At 44.6% G+C, this 23,132-nt stretch overlaps 1 protein-coding gene and 1 long non-coding RNA gene across 2 annotated transcripts in view; one reads left to right on the top strand and one right to left on the bottom strand.

The window, feature by feature from the left end:
• Positions 1–13,691: 13,691 nt before the first annotated feature.
• Positions 13,692–23,132, top strand: part of PLA2R1 (phospholipase A2 receptor 1) — a 115,025-nt gene continuing 105,584 nt past the window's right edge. Inside the window, exon 1 of the mRNA XM_038584629.1 lies at positions 13,692–13,831. Within this exon, the coding sequence (XP_038440557.1) occupies positions 13,732–13,831 (100 nt within the window). The 5' untranslated portion in view covers positions 13,692–13,731. The remainder of the gene's footprint in view (positions 13,832–23,132) is intronic.
• On the bottom strand, positions 17,327–20,179 carry LOC111094230. Its single transcript, XR_005384592.1, has 2 exons — positions 19,994–20,179; positions 17,327–17,563 (listed from the first exon to the last, which is right to left on the bottom strand). It is a non-coding gene; the product is annotated as an uncharacterized LOC111094230 (long non-coding RNA).

Raw genomic sequence — 23,132 nt, 5'->3', positions numbered from 1 at the left:
GAACCTATGAAAAGCTAGTAGAATAAATGAATTTAGCAAGGCTGCAGGATACAAGATCAATATATACAAAAATGAATTGTATTTCTACAAACTGGCAAAAATTACAGATTGAAAATAATTTTAAATGCTATTTACAATAGCATCAAAAATATGAAACAGAGATAAATCTGATGAAAGATGTAAAAGCCACAAAATATTGAGAAAATTAAAGCTTTAAATAAATGAATACATATTGCTTATTCACGGATCAGAAGACTCAATATTCTTATTTTTTTAAGATTTCATTTATTTATTCATAAGAGACACAGAAAGTGAGGCAGAGGTACAGGCAGAGGGAGACACAGGCTCCCTGTGGAGACCCCAATGTGGGACTCGATCCCAGGACCCCAGGATCTCGCCCTGAGCCAAAGGCAGACGCTCAACCACTGAGCCACTCAGGCATCCCGACTCAACAATGTTATGATGACTTTCTCCCAAATTGATTTACAGATTGAATCCAATTTCAATTCAAATCCCAGCAGGATTTTTGTAGAAGCTAACAAACTATTTTCAAAATACAAATGAGAATGCAAAAGATCTAGAATGCCAAAATAACTTTGAAAAAGAACAAGCAGCACTTGGGTGGCTCAGTGGTTGAGCGACTGCCTTTGACTCAGGTCATGACCCGGAGGTCCTGGGATCGAGTCCCACACTAGGCTCCCTGCAGGGAGCCTGCTTCTCCCTCTGCCTATGTCTCTGCCTCTCTTTATGTGTCTCTCATGAATAAATAAAAAATCCTTAAAAAATAAAGAAAAAGAACAAAATTGGAGGGTTAATACTACCTGATACCAATATCTATAACACTACCATAATTGCAATGTGGAGGTACTAGTACAAATAAAAACAATTAATAAATGGAACAAAAAAGTCTAGAAATTGACATATATAGACAACTCATTTTTGATCAAGGTGAAAAGGCAATTTAGTGGAGAAAGGATAGTCTGTTCAATAAATGTGCTGGAAAGATTGAATATTCATGCATAGAAAAATAAACCTTACAGTATAAACAAATATTTACACAAAATGAACCACAGACCTTAAAGTAAAATCTTAAAATCTACCTTAGAAGAAAACATAGAATATCATTGTGACCCTGAGTTAGACAAAGATTTCTAGATTTCAAAAGCATGATCCAGGGGATCCCTGGGTGGCTCAGCAGTTTAGTGTCTGCTTTCAGCCGAAGGCGTGATCCTGGAGTCCCGGGAGGAGTCCCGGGTCGGGTTCCCTACATAGAGCCTGCTTCTTCCTCTGCCTATGTCTCTGCCTCTGTGTGTGTGTGTGTGTCTCTCATGAATAAATAAATAAATAAATCTTTTTTTTAAAAGCATGATCCACAAAAAGAACAAATTGATAAAGTAGACTTCATCAAAACCCAAGCATCTGCTCTTCAAAAGACAATATTAAGAAAAGGGGGAAAAAATGAGCTACACACTGGGAGAGTAAATTTGCAAATAATATATCTGATAAGAAATTTGTGTCCAGAATATATAAAGAACTCTCAAAACTGAGTTATAATAACACATCGATTTTTTTAAATGGACAAAAGATTTAAACAGATACTTCACCAAAGAAGATATATGGATACTGGATACACACATGAGAAAATTTTCAACATCATCAGTTATTACAGGAAAGTAAATTTACTTATTTTTTTGTTGAAGTATAATTGAGAAAATTATATCTATTTAAAGAGCACAACATGGTGTTTGTTGTTGTTGTTTTTAAAGATTCTATTTATTTATTTATTTATGACAGACACAGAGGCCTCAGAGACACAGGCAGAGGGAGAAGCAGGCTCCATGCAGGGAGCCCGACGCGGGACTCGATCCCGGGTCTCCAGATCAGGCCTTGGGCTGAAGGTGGCGCTAAACGGCTGGGCCACCCGGGCTGCCCATGATGTTTTGATATACGTGTATATTGTGAAAGGACTAGCATAACCAAATTAATTAACATAATCATCACCTCACAGTTACATTTTTTCTTTTCACTTTTTCCTTTGACAAGAACGTTTAAGATCTACTCTTAGCAAATTTCAAGCATATGATACATATATTTATCAACTATAGCCACCATGCTGTATAAGAAAGAAATGCAAATTTAAATAACAATGAAATACTACTATACTCTGTTAGAATGGCTAAAGTTGAAAAGACTGACCATCCCAAGTGTTGGCCAGGATATTAGCTTCCTAGGGTTTCCAGAACAAAGTACCACAAATTAGGAGGCTTAAACAATAGTAATTTAATAGTAATAGTATTATTAATAGTATAGTAATAGCTAAATAGCAATTTAGCTGTGAAAGCTAAAATCAATGTTGGAAGAGTTGGTTAGCTCCTTCTGAGGCTATAAGGGACCATCTATCCCATGCCTCTCTCCTGGTTGTGGTGGTTTGCTGGCAATCTTTGGTACTTTTTGGCTTGTAGATGCATCACCTCAGTCTCTACCTTCTTCTTCATATGCTATTTTCCCTGTGTGTGTGTCTGTCTCTGTGTCCCAATGTCCACTTTTCATAAGGACACCAGTCATAATAGCTTCACCTTAACTTGATTCTCTGCAAAGATCTTATTTCCAAATAAGGTCACGTTCACAAGTTCTGAGGGTTAGAACTTCAAGATCTTTGGGGAAGAATACAATTCAACCCATAACAAGATATGGAAAAACTGAAACTCTCACCTACTACTGGTGGGAATGTAAAATGTTACAACCACTTGAAAACAATTTCGTAGTTTCTTCAAAAGTTAAACATATAATGACAATATCATCCAGTTGTTTTAATTATGGGCATTTAACCAAGAAAAATTAAAAGATACGTCTACAGGAGGATCTCTACACAAATGTTCATAGCAACTTTATTTATAATAGCATGAAATTGGAAACAACCCAAATATCCATCAACAGGTAAATGGATAAACAGATTGCGTATAGCCATGCAATGGGATATTACTCAGCAATTTTTTAAATGAACTATTAATGCATGCAACAATACAGCTGTATTTTGAAATAATTCTTCTAAGTGAAAGAAGCCAGACAAAAAAGCAGTAAATGCTGTATGATTTAATTTATATAAAATTCTGGAAATTGCAAACTAATCTAGAAAGCAGAAAGCAGATCAATAGCAGACTGGGGCCTGAGATGAAGAGGAATAGCAAAAAGGGCTCACCAAGGATCACGGTGAAATTTGTAGGGATGATATGTTCACTACCTTGATTATAATAATGGTTTCATTGGTATATAGATATGTCAAAAATTCTCAAATTGTACATTTTAAATTTGTGCAGTTTTTTGTTTTTCTATTTTATCTCAATAAAAGTACACCAAAAGCCTTTTATAATTTTGTAAGTGCATTCACAAGGAAATGTATTTAAAATATTATTTAGGGCAGCCCGGGTAGCTCAGCAGTTTAGCACCGCCTTCGGCCCAGGGAGTGATCCTGGAGTCCTGGGATCGAGTCCCATATCAGGCTCCCTTCATGGAGCCTGCTTCTCCCTCTGCCTGCATCTCTGACTCTCCCTCTCTCTCCTCTCTGTGTATTATCATGAATACATAAATAAAATCTTTAAAATAAATAAATAAAATATCATTTAACCCCTCAGTCCTAGTTAGGTTTCTGGCCTTGGACTAATAAATTGCTTTTTTCCAGTAACAAAATGCCAATAAAGTCATTATGTTGGAACAAAACTATAGATTGATTTATAAACGTAATGCACAAAAAATAACTTATGTTCATGGATTCCTGGTCATTTAGCCATCCATACCTTCCACCTTTATAGAAATTCATATATTTAAGAACACTATGATTCCTGTTTCAACCTAGATAAACAGTAAAAGCCAAGTAGCACGCCTTGAAAGACTCCCAGGAGAACTAGCAATATCAAACAGGTTTACCAATATCCTAGCACTCTCTATTCATTGAGCTTTGCAGACTTTCTTTTTAGAAAGCTGCCCTGAAGTCTAATATTTAACCAGTTAAACCTAAGAAGGGTAGGTGAAGATCTCTGTCTACAGGTTTCTTTTCATAGCTCCATGATATCTCCTGTCTAATCTCAACTATATTATCTTTTCTACCCTGAGGTTTAGCATTTTAAATTGGCTTAGAAATAAAACCTGATGGTTGGGCACCTGGGTGGCTCAGCTGGTTAAGCATCCAACTCTTGATTTTGATTCAGGTCATGATCTCAGGGTCATGAGATCGAGTCCGACATCAGACTCCATGCTGAGTGCGGAGCCTACTTTAGAGTCTCTCTCCCTCTGTCTCCCTATCATAGTCTCTCTCTCTCTCTCTCTCTCTCTCTCTCTCTTAAAAAATAAAATAAAATAAAAAATAAAACCTGACAATCTCCAACCCTATGAGTGTACATGATAAGTATGAACACACCAGAAACTTCTTTGCCCCTGATCCATTAGGATCATTTTCCCTACCTCACAATGCCTGTGGTTGTATTTCTGGAGGCCCAGTTGTGCCTGGCATTTGGCTTACATTATTTCTCATCTTGCAATAATCCTGTAAGGTAGGTGTTTATTGTCCCACACACAGACACAAAACTTAGCAAATTTATGCAACTTGACCAAAGTAACACAGCTAAGAAATAATGGAAGAAAGACTTTCAACCCATCGGTCCTACCTTGCTCTCTCTCTCTCTGCCTCCTTCTCCCCTATCTACTCCTTCAAGATGAGAACACACTCACGGATTCTGGCTGAATTTTTCTGGGGAGTCTTTAGATGAAATTAAAAGGCGCAGCAACCCCTCTATTTTGTTATTGTTCTTGTTTAAAAGGAGCGTTGGTGATTACAAAAGGTATCTCATATACAGAAATTATAAACATATGATTGCAGAAAATTAAATGGAATAGAATATCTAAATTACCAGAAAATGATTAATAGATGTCAAACAAATATTGATCACTCCTCAGCCTTTCCATTTAAGTTCTAAGAAAGAGCTCACAGGGTGGCCACCAGAGATACAGGCCTTGAGAAAGCTCTTCAGTGAACATTCTCTCCGGAGGGTTCTCCTCCTTTGTCAACGGATGTGTGCCCTTTTGCCTGCTTCCTCTGCACATCCTCTCCAAGATTACACTCGGAGGGTAGAGGAAAGCATGAGCATGGCACAAACTAGGCTCTGTACTGACAGGGCAGGTTTCAGACACCCTGTGCAGACCAACCGAGACCGAGATTCAGCTGAAACTTCCACGTGACTGGAACTTTCTTTCTGGCTAAATACCACACACTGGAAAGCCGTTAATTGAATTAAATTGATATAAATTGCTGCCTGGATGAAGGCAAAAAACTAATTCATTGACTCACCCTGAAACTGGCCCTTAGCCCAGTGAATTTTCACTTGTTTTCTCCCCTTAGTACTCCAACCACTTTGTGTATTATTAGTTAAAATACCATGGTGTTGCTGAATCACAACATAAAGTGATATTTTGAACACACTCAGAAGACTTTAATAAATGGCTGGGGGAGTCTCCTAAAAAATAGATATCAAATAGGTTAGAAAACTTCTGTCTTATATAAACCAACATACCCTTTTATCTACAGTACAGTTACCTCTTATGAGATAGCTTGTCACCTGAAGTTAATGTGTAGCTTAGGGTAGGGCTGTAACAATAAGTCACTTAAACTCTTTCAGTGTCCTCATCCTTATATAGTGACTGCAATAATATCTACCTCATTATGTAACTGTCGTGGGTATTATCTAACAATTGTAGTTACATTTCATGAGGATTCACTATTTGCCAGGTTATGAGTTCTTCCCATGTATTATGTTATGGAGTGGACACTCTTATTACTCCATTTTACGGAAAGGAAACGGAGGCTGGGTAAGGTGCAATGACTTGGCATAGTCACAGAGAAGATTCTCACCCAGGCAGTATGACATTTTAACTACTACACCTGGAGCAAAGTCTGGCACACAGCAAACACCCCATAAAGGACAGCTACTAAAAAGAAAGAAGGACAAGAATATGACTTTTCTCTCTACCCAGCAAGAAACCAAATTCATACTCATTCTTTGTTTGCCCCAAAATATCTTTTATTTGCTTTAAGTAATAATAATAATAAAACCCACTTTGCTGAGCATTTACTATGTCTCAGTCATTTTTCTAAGCACTTTGTGGGTATTAACTCACGTAATTTCAAGAAGCCAGTGAGATGGTACTGTTTTTTTTTTTTTTTTAATTTTTTTTTTAAATTTATTTATGATAGGCACACAGTGAGAGAGAGAGAGGCAGAGACACAGGCAGAGGGAGAAGCAGGCTCCATGCACCGGGAGCCCGATGTGGGATTCGATCCCGGGTCTCCAGGATCGCGCCCTGAGTCAAAGGCAGGCGCCAAACCGCTGCGCCACCCAGGGATCCCGAGATGGTACTGTTTTTATGCTAATTGTGCAGATGAGGCAACTAAGGCACATAGAGGTCATGCAAGTGACCCATCACACTACTAGTGAGTGACAAAGCCAGAATCTGAAACTAAAAATCTGACCCCAGATTCCCCCCTGCATGTTTCCACTTGCCCATCAGTGATCATGACACCAAGTCCTGTGTGTGATGCACCACCATCATCAACCTTTCTCCTGTCAATATCTTCAATATCTTCAACTCCGTTGTATGTAACATCTTGATTGGGTGACATCACCCAGTGGCCGCCTTCTCCCTGTATGTGCCTAGGCTGCTGGGCATCCTTAAGAAAATACGTGATCCACTATAAATTCATGGTTCTTCACCATATCTGGGACCCTGGCAATGGGCAGATTTCCAGCTACATTTCCACAGCAGCTCTCTCGTGGACATAGGAACTAGGCTCATCTCCTTTCTCTGACTCCAGCTCTGTTCTCATTCCTAACACATGAATTTCCCTGCTACTTCACAGAGAAACTAGAACCTAGCAAATGACAGAACTTTCTACTCTCCGGGTGCAGACTTCACCTGTATCTGCAACCATTATTTCCTTCATTCCTGCTGTAAAGGGAGGCACTGCCTTCCTTTCCAAAGTGAATCCTTTTACTTTTTGCTCTAGAAACTTCTGTCTTCTCAGGGACCTCACCCTGACTTTTTCTGTAACAAGTATCTTTAACTTCCACATCTCTATTGGATCCTTCCCATCAGCATCCAGACATGCTCAAGTCTCTCACCTAAAAACTAACTTAGTGACAACAATAACAACCGCACCTGCTCTCATTCCCAAGTGTGTTCTCACAGTCTATGCAGCTATTTTTCCTTCTCCCAACAACCATGAACTGCTTGAAAGAACTGTCTACACTTGATGGCTCTGATCCTAGTCATCCCCAACCATTAATGCATCTTGTGGCTTCAATCACTAGGAGCACTCTCCCTAAGGTCATAACTTACGTCCTTGTCCCTAAATCCAGTGCAAATTTCTGCCCTTGAATCCTATGATCTCTCCAGAGCATATGAAACTGTTGATAGTTCTCTCCTTGAAAGACTCCTCCTCAGCTTCTAGACACCCATGTCCTTCTCAGTCTGCTTCCGTAGCTGTCCCTTAAATGTTTTTGTTCCCTCTGATTCTTTTCAGGGGTCTTCTCTTCTCTCTCCATCTACAACAGTCACATCCACTCCCATGGCTTTATATCAACCACAGATAACCGCCAATTTTATGCTCAACACATATATGCAACTGCACCTTGGACATCTCCACCTAGATGTCCCATAAGCCTCTCAACATATGGTAAACTGAAATCCTACTCCTTCCCCAACTTGTTTCTCAGTGCATGGAGCCCGCAGATTGGCCATACCAACAAAGGGATATCATTCTTGACAATTCCTCTTTCTTTCTAATACACCTGGTATTGATGATTGCTGTGACTCAACATCTTGCAACATGTGTTCACTTCTCCCAATCTGCCACTGTCTCCTTTCTAATCCGATCGTGAGCTATCTCTTTGTCCAGACTCTTGCAATGCAACAGCCTCCTCATCCTTATTAAGCACTCATGTCCAAGCCATTCTCCATTCTACATCAGAAATGTTCTTTCTAAAATGTAACACATAGGGGTACCTGGGTGGCTTGGTTAAGCATCTCTCTTTGGCTCAGGTCATGATCTCAGGGTGCTGGGATGGAGGCCCACATTAGGCTCCCTGCTTAGCAGGGAGCCTGCTTCTCCCTCTCCCTCTGCTGCTCCTCCTGCTTGTGCTCGCTCTCTCTCTCTTTCTCCCTCTCTTTCTCTGTCACATAAATAAATAAAATCTTTTAAAAACAATAAAATATAACACATAAAGCTGGTCACAGCAAAACCCCTTAATGGCTTCCTATTGGCTTCAGCATAAAGGTTATTAGCATGATTTTGGACCTAGCCCCAGTTTTCCCATTTAGCCTCAGTGTTTCCAGAACCTCCCACTTCAATATCCAATATTTCTGCTACAAAATTTTCTCAAGTACTTTATGTCCACTCTTGCCTCTATTCTTTCTGACTAAAACATTTGCCCAGTCTCTTAGCTCAGCAAAGTCTCTCACACTAACCCCCCATTTCCATTACCATTTCCAGGCAACTGCTATTCTGCTTTTTGTCACCACAGATTGGTTTACATTTTCCAAAATTTTATAAATCCAGTGACAGATGTCCTTACAAGAAGTCTATATCAAGACACAGAGAGATAGACAGGGAAGAAGGCAATAGGATGATGGAGTGATGCAGCTACAAGCCAAGTATGATGAGGACCATCAACAACTACCAGAAAGAAACATGAGAGAGATTCTCCCTCAGAGCCTCAAGAAACAACCTTGTCAACACATTGATTTTGGACTTCTAGTCTAAAAAAACTGAAAGAGTAGTGCCTGGGCAGCTCAGTCGGTTGAATGCCTGACTCTTGATTTTGGCTCAGGTAGTGATCTCAGGATCATGGGATCCAGGCCCACGTCAGGCTCCTCACTCAAGTGAGGGGTCTGCTGGAGGTTCTCTCTCTCCCTCTCCCTCCCCCTCTCAACACCCCTCTCTCTCACTCTCAAATAAATCAATCTTAAAAACATAAAAATAAAAAACTCTGAGGGAATAATTCGTGTTGATCTAAGCCACTCAGTTGTGGTCCTTGTTATAGTAGCTCTAGGAAATGAAGTAGTTATATGTTTTTTTAGCTTTTCAAGACTGCTGAACTGTTTCCCAAAGTGATCACACCATTTTACATTGCTATGAGCAGTGTGTAAGAGTTCCAGTTTCTCCTCATCCTTACTGACACTTAGTATGGTCAGCCTTTCTAATTTTAACCACTCTAATAGGCGTAGAGCAGTATATCATTGTGGTTTAAATTTGCATTTCCCTAATGCCTAATGACCTTGAAAATAATTTCATATATTTCTTTTTCTATCTGAATATCTTCTTGGGTGAAGTGTATGTTCAAATCTTTCGCCTATTTGTTATTTGGATTGTGTGTTCTCTTATTATTGAATTTGAGGGTTCTTTATATGTGGTAGATACAAGTTCTCTATCAGATATACAATTTGCAAATATTTGCAAACCCAGTAGTGGTTTTCATTTTTATATTCTTCACTGTATCTTTCAAGGTCAGCTAGGTATTTAAAGTGCCAGTTTAGATGCCACTTTTTCTTAGAACCCTTTTCAGAGCTTCAAGCCTCGATGAGTGGACCTTCTAAGTACTTGTCGAATTTCAAATACATCCTTGTATCACGATAAGCATTGTATCCTGTTAGGATTGTTTGGTTACCTGTTTGTTTCTTTTCCTAGAATCTAAAGTTTGTGTTCATGGGCAAGGACTCATTATGCCCTATTATTTGTTGTATCCTCTTCACCAGGACAAAGATTGACAGAGGCTTGCTCTGGGTAGTTTCTGCTTGGCTCTCCAGAATCACTGTCCAGAGTTCTCCACCTTGCTCTGTACTCTGGGAAGCTGACTTCGGTGGGCCCCTTGTCCACTGACTTCTGGCTGGGTTTGTCTGGTGAGAAAGATCAGAGGGGGGAGAAGATAGAGCAGACTATTTACTCTCAGCTCCCTCTCTGACAGGTTCAGTTCGGTAGTAGTTGCTGTCCTGTGCTGCTGGATGTTCCCTGTCTACAGGTATAGCTCTCACAAGGATCCTGTGAGTACTCCCTTCCCGCACTTGCTGGAAACTCGGTCTTCACCACTCTGTTTTGGTTCTGTTCACACTGTCCATACCTTTATAGCTCTTTCATTAAATCTTCACTATAATTCAGGGCCTCACCTCTTTTTCTTGCTAAGACCCTGATTCCCTGCACAAAAAAAAATATTTGTTAATTTTGACCCTCACCATAACCCATACCTTAAGTGAGTTTTAAATCCCTGAATTTTCTCGACTGTTTTCATTCAACATAATTCAAGTTCTAATATTTTTCTTGAGTTTCAAATGACTCCAAACACTATATTCCTTTAACCTCATTCATACCTCCCCTCACTCACTCACTCATTCAGCAGAAACTTCTTGACAATTTACTAAGTACCAGGAACTGTGCCGCCCTGCAGAGTCCCAGAGAAGGAAAATACAGTCAGTCCCCCAAGGAACTCACATTCAAGTGAGAGATATGATCAAATAACTAATTCTCATTCAAAAGGATACATTGAGCAATGGAGATATGTACAAAGGCCTGAAGGCACAGAGCTCTAGCCACCTCATTCCTGACTGAAGTCAAGAGACATCAGTACAACAGGACTGGCCTTCCCATAAATGACCACCCTTGGTACGCCAGACTCCGTGCTAGGCATTGTATGTACTTACCCCATTTAGTACAGCAACCCTATAAAGCAAATATTGCCACCTATGTTTTACACAAAAGGAAACTGAGGCTAAGGGAGGCTAAGTAGCCTGCTGGTAAGTAGCAGAGCACTCCTTTTAACCATGATACTGTCCTGTGTCATAAATCTAAAACACACACAAGATCGAGGTATGGGAAAGAATAATTTTCTCCAAGGCTAAAAAGCTCTTTGCCACAGATTTTCACCTCAAAACCACAATACTTCAGGAAGAGACGAAAAACTAGCTCTTTTCTGAGTCTTCTAATTGTTGAATAAGAAATATGGTGTCGGTAGGCCAGGAAGCTGTCATCACCACTCTTCATTACACTAATTGCTCTTAGATTAAATATGGTTTGTTTCCCCTTTTTATCCTCCTCACATTCATAGCTTTGCTACTTTTGAATGTTCTCTGTTTTGGGGCAAGGAAGGCTTTCTCCTTTTCTCATTACACGGAGGGTACAACTGAAGTCCAGGGCAGGTGACTGTCTCACCTGGATCCCACAGCCAGTGGGAGATGGCTCAATGTCCCAGTGACTGACCTTATTTGCCCCAATAGCTGCCCTTTGCCCCAACAGCTGCCCTCTGCCCCAATAGCTGCCCTTTGCCCCAGCCAGGTCCATCTACTCGCTGTTGCTTATACAAGCGTTTCACACTCAAACCTTTGCATTTTTCCCCACAACTTCTTCCCATCCCAGCACAGCCTCTTCCCGTGCCTCTCTGAATACATCTACCCCTGCACAATCACTCTAGCTCCTCTCAATCTCTCAACCTTTTACTCTCCCTGCCCTGCGCTTCATCAAAGCTTGACATCAGCGTTGCACTTTGCTTCCAGATTATGCATGTGGATTGCACTTGACTGTGGTAGTAGATACCTGCCCACTCGTGCCTGAATCACCTACTTTGGAGATATTCCCGTAGTACACAATGTAATTCCGTGGCCACAGGAGAAATGCTTCATGATTAAAATCTCCATAGTCAGTATGCTAAAGGCATCCCTTTTCTGCCTGTTTTCAGGCAGAGATGCTAACGTCTACATCTAATGATATACTGCTGACTCAGTGCACACACTGGAAACTCTCACTTCTCTCAGCCTCACCTCGTACTCCAGCTGCCTCTGCAGTAGCCAGCCCTGCACAGGCTTCCCCCAGCTTCCTTCTGGGGCAATCTGACAGCACCTCACCTCTAGCCGTGCCATGCACCTGTTGCTACCTGCCCCTGGGCCTCTTAGATGCCAAGGCCTGGGACCATGCTTAAAGCTCACCACTGCCAAGGAAATGTGCAGAGGAGTTAATAATCCTAGGATCACCTTAGCCAGCAGGAATGAGGAGCCTGTAGATAAACGCTTTCTTCTTTTCCTCAGGAAAGACTGCTCAAAGGTCTTCTGAGGCCCTACAGGACTGAACACATGTTGCTACTGCAATGGCCAAGGCAATGGCTTTCCCTTCTACCCTATTTCACTCTGGTCTTCAATCTCATTTCCTGGCAGCCTTCTCATCCCAGGTTCTGCTTTCTGGGGAACCAGGCTAAAACAGTGTATTAGTCTGGCTGAGTTGCCATAAGAGCATATCATAGATTGGGTGGTTTAAACAAGAGAACTTTATTTTTCACAGCTGTGGAGGCTAGAAATCGAAGGTCAAGATCCAAAGTTTCAATCTTTGATGAGAACTCTCTTCTTGGCTTGCATATGGTCACCTTGCTGTGCTCTTATGTGGCCTTTCCTTGACGACTGCAAATGGAGAGATCTCTCCCTCTTCTTCCAAGGCCACTGATCCCGTCTAGGACCTCATCCTTAAGACTTCATTAAATGTGATTAACTCCTGAAAGCTCTCTCTCCAAATACAATCACACTAGGTTTGGGGCTTCAATGTATGAACTGGGGAAGGCAGATGCAATGTAGACTATAGCAGACGCTGTTACTCATAAATGTTAATTTGATCTTGACCAATAAGGCTGAGAAAGGTCCCCCAAGATTCCACGACCTTCCTTTTATTATTATTATTATTTTTTTTTTTCTTTAAGCTCCTTTTTCCCTCTAGTGTTTTAGTGATTAAGGCCAAGGTCCTATTTAGGAAAGGTCTTATGTTAGCTTGTTCTCATGAATATTAAATGTTCCTAGTGTTCTGCTGGTTATTTGAAAGACAACAGCTAGAAAAACTACATTCTAAGTTTTTCCTACTAACTAGTTTAGGGAGCAACTTTTGCTACGTTAAGGAGTGGCCTGGAGCAAACAATTTTGCCTTTCGAGATGGCTTTTCTTGGCTGTAAAGTGGAACAACTGCTATGAAGTGGGATAACCCAGCTATTTTGCTGGGTGAAGGGGATCCAAGGAGATGGAAAGTGGGGGATGGCATTTTAGAAAAGGAGATCAACAATGGAAGAACCTCGGGGTACTTGGAGGAAGGACCCGGGTGCACCCCACGGGTCTCCATGGTCCGCACTCCGGAGGAGGGGAGGTCCAGAGAACTCACAGAGCGTCTGGGTTCACGGAGCAGCTCAGTTTACTCCCAAATTGCTTGCTGCCAAACCCGCAGTGTTTTCCAGAATCCGGGTGGTTTGCAAACCCAGATGTCACACTTCCTGTCCCGGAGATTCTCAACTTGCTCCCCCCCCAGCCGCTATTCGGCCTCCCCCGGGAAGAAGAGAAGGGCCTGGAAGCAGGAGGAGCCTGCACGAGACGGCCTCACCCCTCCTCCGTCCCCACCCCAAAGGCAGGAATTTCTGGGACGCGCCGGCGGTCCACGGCCTCCTCCTCCCCCTCCCCCCCCTCCCCCTCCGAGCCCCAGGGAGCAGGGCGGGGAAAACCTCCGCGACGTCCCCGCCCGCTGCTCGGAGCCCCGAGTGTCCGCCCGCGGCGCGGGGACCACAGAGCGGGGCGCGGGAGGCCGGAGCCGCGGCGGCCGAGGCGTGGGGCGCGAGGCGCCGGGGGTGCGGGGTCCCTGCGACCCCCCCGGGCCGGCGAGCCCAGTGGTTAGCGATGCTGTGGCTGCGGCTGCTGCTGCTGCTGGGGGCGCCGCGGAGCCTCGCCCGGGGCGCGGTGGCCGCGCTCAGCCCCGAGCCGGTGCCCGGGTGGCAGGGTGAGTGTCCCCCGGGGCCCGAGGGGCCGGATCCGCCAGCGGGGGCGGGGGGGCCCCGGGGAGGGAGGCTAAGGCGACCGTGCTTTCGGGGCGGCCGCTGTCGGGGGCGCCGAGGAGGCCGTGCGCACCCGCCGCTCCTGCGCCCGCCGGGCCTTGTGCCCCGCACCCCGCACCCGCACCCGGCACCCCCGGCACCCCGCACCCCACACCCCGCACCCGCACCCAGCACCCCGCATCCCGCACCCCGCACCCGCATCCGCACCCCGCACCCGCATCCCGCACCCGCACCCGGCACCCCGCACCCCAGCACCCCACACCCCGCACCCCGCATCCGCACCCCGCACCCGCACCTGCACCCTGCACCCGCACTCGCACCCCGCACCCGCACTCGCACCCCGCACCCGCACCCGCACCCCTCACCCTGCACCCCGGCACCCGCACCCTGCACCCGCACTCGCACCCCGCACCCGCACCCGCACCCTGCACCCGCACTCGCACCCCGCACCCGCACTCGCACCCCGCACTCCGCACCCGCACCCGCACCCCGCACCCCGCACCCCGGCACCCGCACCCTGCACCCGCACTCGCACCCCGCACCCGCATCCGCACCCTGCACCCGCACCCGCACCCCGCACCCGCACTCGCACCCCGCACTCGCACTCCGCACCCCGCACCCCGGCACCCGCACCCTGCACCCGCACTCGCACCCCGCACTCGCACTCCGCACCCCGCACCCCGGCACCCGCACCCTGCACCCGCACTCGCACTCGCACCCCGCACCCGCACCCCGCACCCCGCACCCCGGCACCCGCACCCTGCACCCGCATTCGCACCCCGCACCCGCACCCGCACCCGCGGGGCACCCTGCGAGAGGCTGCCGGGCACAGACTGGGTGACGCTCAAAATGTGGGCTCTGGAGACCTGTTGATGGGGAAGATCGCCCCGGGAGGGTGACGGGTCCTCCGGGGAGCTGCAGCAGGTGCCGCCCTAGCTCCCCTGGGGCTGACCCCGAGAGCTGGGAATGCGGCCAGGCTGAAACGAGGTGGTCTGCGGGGCATTTGGAGCCTGGGAGCCAGGTTCCCACCCCGCCCCGCAGCACAGGTGCCCACAGAGATCACCCCCCCAGCGTCCAACCAGCACCCAGTAGGCATGGGACTCCCAGAAGATGTGTCAGGAGTCGCGAGGAGAGGCTGTCCTGCGGGGGCCCACGGGGACAACCCGGCATGGGTGCCCCTGAGGCACAGGGGCGGGGGCCCAGAGGGAAGGACCCTCTGTGGAAGGAGGGGGGCGGCGGGTAAATGAACCAGAAGGAGCCCCCAGGCAGCTCCTGTCCTGTCTGCCTTGGAGGATGAGTTTGGAAAGAAGAAGTGAGACAAGGTGTGACCAACGCCTTCATTTTTGTTCTACTTCTCAACATACTGTGCGCTCATTTTTGAGGCAATCTTTTCTGGTCTAGATTCTCTAGCCCCCCCCCCCCCCCCCCAGGCCTTATCAGGGACAGGTTGAGTAATTCTTACTCTAAAACGGCCAAAGATGAGAGACCTCTCAACCTTCATGGTAAATTCAATGGAAATGGTCCTGTGTGATCCATCTCCACCAGGGGTTTACCACACAGTGCTTGTTCCTTTACATTTTCAAATGCACCTGAGTGCTGGGGATCTAGAACGGGCCGCAACGCTGGGACGGAAGCTGGACTCAGGCCACACAGAGAAAAATGTGCTGGTGACCCTCTGAGCCAGGGTTAGCACTAATGAGCTAATCCCTACTATATGTAGCAGACCCAAATCCTGGCCGGAGATAATTTCTAATCAGTGCCTTCTTCTCAGTGGTCAAGGACGCTCTGAAGTTAAAACCGTCTGCTACTTCCTGTACATTCCAAGTGACAGTTTGCAAATCTGAAAACCCGACAGAGTTAGCAGAGAGATAGGAAATGCTGTTGCTAGTGTTCACTGAATGTGCACGCTGTGTGCATCGGAAACTGTGTGACGTTGACTGTGCCAATCCTTGCACAGATTCCCCTCCCTGACTTCCACCATCCCCATCGGTAAAATTTTGTTGTTGTTTTTTTTTGTTTTGTTTTTTGTTATTCCCCCATCGGTAAAATTTTAAGTATGATCTAGATGGCTTTGAAATCAAGTGTTTCCTGTCTATACAACGATGGAAAAAGCAGATCTTAGCATTGGAAGGGACTTGAGACATTGTCTGCTCCAGACATCCGTCTTTGAAACATGGGAGCTGAGGTACAGCTTTTACACAGGTTTCTGACCATGTGTTGGGGGTGCCTCGGTTTACTGCTGTGTTCCACATGTGCACCAAACCACGCTGACTTATTTTTAGCCATGGTTGGTCTCCACCGAGCAGCTAGATGACATATGCACGCATCTCAGCTTGATATTCACTAATAAGGGATATGTAATAATTCAAGGCAGATTGTACATATAGCACTTTTTCATCTGAGTTGTTTCATATGTATTGTTGATTTGATATATATTATAAACATCCAGGTCTTGGGAGGCAGATGATGGATGCTATCGTGGGGACTTTTCATTCATCAATAATTTTGTGTTCAAAAATCAGTAGATACAGTGTCGTATAATAGTTAAGTTCATGGTCCATGAGCCAGACTGTGTGTCTCTACTGGCTATGTCACCTTGGACAGGTTACTTTGCCTCTCTGTGCCTCAGTTTCCTCATATATAAGAATGGAAGGAATAATAGTACTTACTCAAGTGTTGTCCTTTTGTTTCAGTATCACCACAACACCATCTTCCTCTGGCCAATCCAGACCATTGTGACAGGTTGATAGACCTTTAACAGTCATATACTGCCCTGTGCACCGCACAGTACTGCATGTCTGCAGTGTGCCTCCTACCTCTAGTTGGCTATCATACATGACTCACCGTGATTCTGGAATCTGAGCTCTTCTAGCAAGTGCTGCAACTTTGTAACTTCACTCACTCAAGTACCCCCAACACTGGGAGGGCAGGTGGGAGGATGAAGATGGGAGTGGGCTCTAGGGAAAGGTGGACATAGTTTCTGTAGAGGTTGCTAAAGGAAATGAATAGGAATAAAATTCTTTAAAAAGAATTTTAAAGCTATATTGAGAGCTGAAAATGATATGAAATGGCCCCAACCTACCCCAAAATAGGAGACTTTCCTCAGCAGCACTTATCTTCCCAGGGGCAGGACTGGAGGGAGCCCATGGCTGTGTTAGTCCTTATGGACTTATGGGTAGGCTTTTCTGAATGATCAAAGGGAAGTGAGGGTGCTGATGCGCCTGAGGTCACAGTGCATGACCATGGGGGCCTGTCTAGAAGAAGACAGTGAACTGGGGTAGAGGGGTAGGGTCATCTCTTGAAATCTTGTGTCAACAGGAAGAGGGTGAGGGGCTGAAGACCTCTGCTGTGTATTCACTATCTGTTGAGCACTATGTGCCTTGTCTCTCTTCGTGGTTTGGATTCAGGATTCACCCACAAGCAATCTCTGAGACATGTACTTATTTCAATGCAAGTAGTTTATTTGGGAGGTGATTCTAGAAGACACGATGAAGGAATAAGGAAATGAGACCAGGAAGGGGCTCAATTTCACAGGTGCCCTTCTCAGTGACTGTGGAAAATGCCGTGGATCCACTGAGAGGCAGGAAACAGAGGAATTCATCCACCAACCCCCATTCCTCACCGATGGAGGGTTCCTCCTGGGGCACTAGTCTCCCGGTCTCTGGCCTGCATGAGCGCTGTCAGGCAAGGAGACACAGAGTCAGTCACAAAATATGAGCACTGTCTCGGGCAAATGACCTCCAGGGTAGGCAGTGCGGGTAGGAACTAATAGAATCTGCTACTCACTCTCAGATTTGGGGGGGGGGGTAAAAATATGAGTAGGATATGTCCTCAAGAGGCTGAGAGTCCAGAGACAGATATAGAAATACAAAAATTACAAAACGGTGCAGTAGATGTTAAGATAACAAGGTATGAGCAAAGTTCTAAAGGCATACTGAGAAGGGACTGGCCTGAGGGGCTGCACACTCAAAAACGCATTTATTTTCCCAAAAGATAAGTAGGTAGTCGCCACGTGGGAAAAAGGAGAGAGAGGATCCTGGGGGAAAGCATAGAATGTGTGCCAAGGCACAGAATCATGTGTTTCGGCAATAGGCTGAAAGTTCTAGTCTGAGCTCTTTTGGATGGAAGAAAGAGGACCCACTGAAGGTCACATGGGCAAACATGAGGCTGGATATAAGGACACTAGGATCTCAAGGGGGACCCAAGGGCAGGCTCTCCTGTGCAACTAGGCCTCCTGTGAACTGACAACTGGCTGAAATGAAACAGAAATAAAACTACTTTCTCTGTTTCCTGCTCTCAGGGGCTGCCTGCTGGTCCCTGTTTGGTACACTTTTTGTGGACTGGTTTCTTCTGCTTCAACCTACAAGACCTTTCATGTGTAGCTCCCAGAGCTTCTGTGGGTAGAGTTGCTCAATCTTCTAGGAGAGGAATCTGGCCACACTTGTCATAGCATGCTGGCCAGTCCCTGCACTCTAGCCTGAATCAGAAGCCTTCCCATAGCTAGTAGGCTGTGAGAGTGGTGTGAGGTGCACGCAGGGATCTGCTCCCTCAGAGACTGTGATGGAGGAGATCCCCAGGACGAGGTTGTGGCAGGAGAAGTAGTTGTGACAGGACAAGCAGTTGTGACAGATCTATATTTGGATGCAGGCAAGAGATGAGGGAATGAAGAATTTGGTCAGAGGCACTCTGCTTATGGAAATAAATTCTGGTTGCGTGAATTGGGTACTGCCGAGAGGAGTCTCATGGGTTTGGACAAAAGGGAACCAGATCACACTTTTAAACTTAAGAATGCCAGGGTCAGTTTGGGACTTGAAGAGGGTAATTCTGGAAGGCAGCAAAGAGACCATGTGAGAGGTTAAAGTGACTGCCCATGAAGAAAGACATTGATGACCTGAGCTAAGTCAGTCACAGCAGGAATACTGAGAAGCAGAAAGTGTAGATTCCAGAAATATGGGTTAAAAAAGAAGAGAATTAAAAATAATAAACTTAGTGAAGGACACGGGAGAAATGACAGAACAGGAGGAGCAGTGGTTATTCAATGGAAATAACAAGGTGGAACTATTCTTAGTAGTGACCAGGTCCAAGGTGTGGTTGCAGGCATGGTCACTGAAGTGGGGAATGGGTGAAAGAAGTCCTTGGAGCAGAGGAAGTTGAGGAACCCAGCATTCATAGCAGTACCGACATATGTATGTGAAACGAAAGTTTCATTTAAAAAATACCATTACCTAACACGACGTGCTGCTACTCATTGACTCGGTTCCATGCTACCTCATTTCGTAACACGGCTTATGACACACTACATTCGTATCATGACCCATTGATGAGCCATGACCTGTGGTGGAGAAAACACTGGGCCAGAATATTAGGGCATCTGTGCAGAAGTTAAAGGCATTGAGGTGGAGAAGACAACAGGGAGCTTGTGGGCATCAAAGTCATAGTGAATGTAAGGAAGAGGTTCAGGATGGTGCACCCCAGTGTTGAGAAAGGGAAGACTGAGTGCCATATGGGAGAGGTTTGTGAAGGAGGGTGCTGAGAGCCACCACCTGGAGGCAGCAGTGGGCAGACGCCGTGACCCCGAGATTTCCCCATAGCTTCCATTTCTGATACAAAGGTAACAATGACTCCCTTGACTGCTCCTAATAGTGCCTAACATTTGGAGAATGATCACTGTGCTATTTTACATACATTAACACACTGAGCCTTCACCACAGTGAGGCAGGTACTATTAATACATACCCTTCTTTACTGATGAAGAAGGTTAGAGAGCTTGCCCCAATAGGAACTTGAAAAATGGTAATTCGAACCAGACACTCAAGTACGGATACAACAGACACTCCCCATAGCCTGTGACCTCATAAAATAGTTCATTGATGGGAGCATATGACTTGATTCTGTGACAGGAGGAAAAGGAAGCCAGCCTCTTGTTCTCTGCAATTACCAGTACATCCACATGTAAGAGTGAATTTTTTCCTAAAGCAGAAAAGCTATTGATTTTTTAAGAAATTGTTCTAGGCAATTCCTACACCCCTGGGCAATGAGCCATCCTCTAATCTAGAGATGTGGAATTTAAGTAAAAGCCTGATCAGACACTGGTTTAGCTGTCCTACCCGGCCATCAGTCACTCCCACCACCTGACTCTGTTTCTCCCATCTTCATCATTGTCTCAGAATCTCTTCCACTTCATACTTTTCTCATCCCAGTTTCTCTGACTGCCTGTTTTCCTCAGGAGCCTTTGAGAGTCAGCATAGACTTCTAGTTTTCCTAGTGCTTTTCTTTTTCTCATTAAGCTTCTAAATTCTTCCTATTATTGTTTGTTACAGTAACTGATACCACACAATGCAGGTTCCAAGCCAATGACCAGAACAATAGAGTCACACAGAATTCAGTTGTCCCTTCATTTCCCCTTCCTTGACCTAACAATTTGCTTATTTATTCCAGTTTTCTGAAGAAATGATTTCTTTGTTTTGCCTCTTAAACTCATCCCTGTGTGATAAATCCTCCTATGATCTATCAAAGTAATATAGTTGAGACATTACAGACCCTTGCCTCCATTTTCTTTTCGAAATTATCCTTGAAAGCCCTTTAGGAGATGTTCCAGTACAAAGCTAGGAACATAAATTATATTTCTTTAATTATTCAGATTGAAAGGAGATATAGTTCATAAAAAAAATGAACAAAAGAAGGCCTTGTAAACATGGTATTAGGTCATTCAGAGAAAAATATAAAGCCACTCAAGAAAAATGGAGGAATATTATTAAAATTTCTGTAAATTGGGTTCTGTGATACAGAGCTAAACAAAACAAATAAGAGATTTCTGCTTTGATGTGTGGTCACACGATTTTTAAATTTATGAGATCTTCCAGACTACTACAGTTTCAAAGAAATATGGTGCTATGCTAAGTGAAATAAGTCAGTCAGAGAAAGACAAATACTGTATGATTTCACTCGTATGTGGAATTTAAGAAGCAAAACAAATGAATAAAGGAAAAAAAAAAGAGGGAGACAAAGAAACAGACTCTTAGCTATAGAGAACAAACTGATGGTTCCCAGAGGAGAGGTGGGTGGGGGATGGGTGCAATAGGTGGCGGGGATTAAGGACTGTACTGGTTGTGATGAGCACTGGGTGTTGTATGGAAGTGTTGAATCACTATATTGTACACTTGAAACTAATATCGCACTGTATATTAACTAACTGGAATTTAAATGAAAACATTTTTTTAAAAAAGATAAATGGAAAAAATAAAAATAAAAAAGATAAATGGCTAATCTAAAAACATACTCAGCCTCCCAAGTAATAAAATAAATACAAAAAAAGCTTGTTAATGTAAAAAAGAAATATGCTAGTAAAAACTTTTACTATGTCTGGCTTTTGGCATTGAGAACTCTCCTTTTCAATTATGAAAATATAAGAGGAAATTCAAAGTGGTTATCTAACTGAAAACATTGTTGCCTTATTTGACACTATCCATGTTCAGCGTTATGATTTGCTTTTCTTTTATTAACATTTATAAGGTGATCAAAGTGACTGAAGTTATCCTTATGACCTATGAACCCAGTGCTATTATTACACCCATTGTACAGATGGAGAAACCAAGGCAGTTACTGTTCAGCTTCAAACAGTTCTGTCCTAAAAGCTGTGCTCGGTAGTTTGCCAAAGCCTTTCTTCCAAAGTGTAGATTTGTTCAAGTAAGAACAGGGTGGGTTCATGGGCATGTGGCCAATGAAGACACTTAGAGTCCCCTGCTCAGCAGGGCATTACACTTGGAGTTTGATGTCCTGTGGTTTTGAGTCTTGGAATTCTCAATAATTTTAATCTCTAAATTTGTGCTCTGGGCATGAAGTCTCATGGAACAATAAAACATGAACCAGAAGCTAGAAGCTTCAGCTCAAGTTCAGTCCCACTTTTGTCACCCACCCATCCCTAACCAGATCCCCTGGATGGGTTCTAAGTTGCTGCCTCCCCATTCCTACTCTCCATCCACTGTGCCAACCAGGTTGTGTTCTGGTTAGGGGACAGGAGGCCCAGGGTCTGCCAGCGGATGCCCAGTGGCATCTCAGGGAAGAACAGGGCAGCGGCTACCCACCCTGGGCTGACGGTACCAGGCGTGTTTGGTGAGGACTGAGTGGGGATCCTGTACCTATCCCCAGTCCAGGTACTGAGTGTGAGTCCAGTACTTTCTGACACAGAGGTTGCAATCCCTTGTGGGCTCACGGGAAGTGGAAATTGCCTTCACTTCCCTGCCCCAGGTAGAGCCCCACATTTTTATTTTACTCTGGGCCCTGCAGAGTAGGTGGCCAGACTGAACCAGAAGCATGGGGACTAATATGGTTTGAATTGTAACCCCCTCAAAATTGGTATGTTGAATTCCTAACCCCCATAGGGACTGGGGGACTGAGACCTTATATGGAGATAGGACCTATATGGAGGTAGTCAAATCAAAATGAGGTGATTAGGGTGGACCCTAATATCAGATGACTGGTGTCCTTATAAGTAGGGGAAATTGGGACACAGAGATATGCATAGAGAGTAGATAACATGAAGACGCCCAGGGGGAAGCCATTCGTCGCCAAGCCAAGGAGGGAGCCTGGAACAGATTCTTTTCTCACAGGCTCAGAAGGGGCCAATCCTGCTGACACCTTGATTTTTTACTTCTAGCCTTCAGATTCGTGGGACGGTAAATTTCTGTTAAGTCACTCAGTCTGTGGGACTTTGTTATTGCAGCCCTAGCAAACTAGTCCAGGGACTAACACTATATCTGCCATTAAAAGTTGATTTGTTTTTGTGTTATTCCCTATCTCCCAGTTAAGTAAATGTGTATTTTTCTTAAATGAGTATATTCTTAAAGCACCTAAGATGGATGAGCTCAGCGTCAACACATTTGTGTTCAATAATGTCACATCATTTCCAAGATTGTTGTGGTTGTCGGTGGAGTTGTTTTCTGTTTCTGTTTGTTTTGGTGACCCAGTCTTTGAATTATATCCTCAGGGCTTCAACATGCAGGCATTTGTGAGGGAAGTTTATGTTCTGTCTCATTGTGTCCTGCTGTAACTTGCTCTCTGTAGCGAGGCTTCCTGGTGACTGAGATGGTACATTTTCAACCCAGTCTATAGGGTAACAGAACTTCTGTGAATAATGAGTTTTATACCAGCAACGTCTGTTAGGTACTTTCAAGCTAAAGACAAAATGATGGAGGGATAGGCGAAAAGCTAAAAGGAAGACAAAGGTTTTCAACTCAGTTTTAAAAT

Source organism: Canis lupus, chromosome 36, assembly GCF_011100685.1.
Source record: "Canis lupus familiaris isolate Mischka breed German Shepherd chromosome 36, alternate assembly UU_Cfam_GSD_1.0, whole genome shotgun sequence".
Lineage (NCBI taxonomy): Eukaryota > Metazoa > Chordata > Mammalia > Carnivora > Canidae > Canis > Canis lupus.
This window is presented reverse-complemented; position numbering and strand designations above follow the sequence as displayed.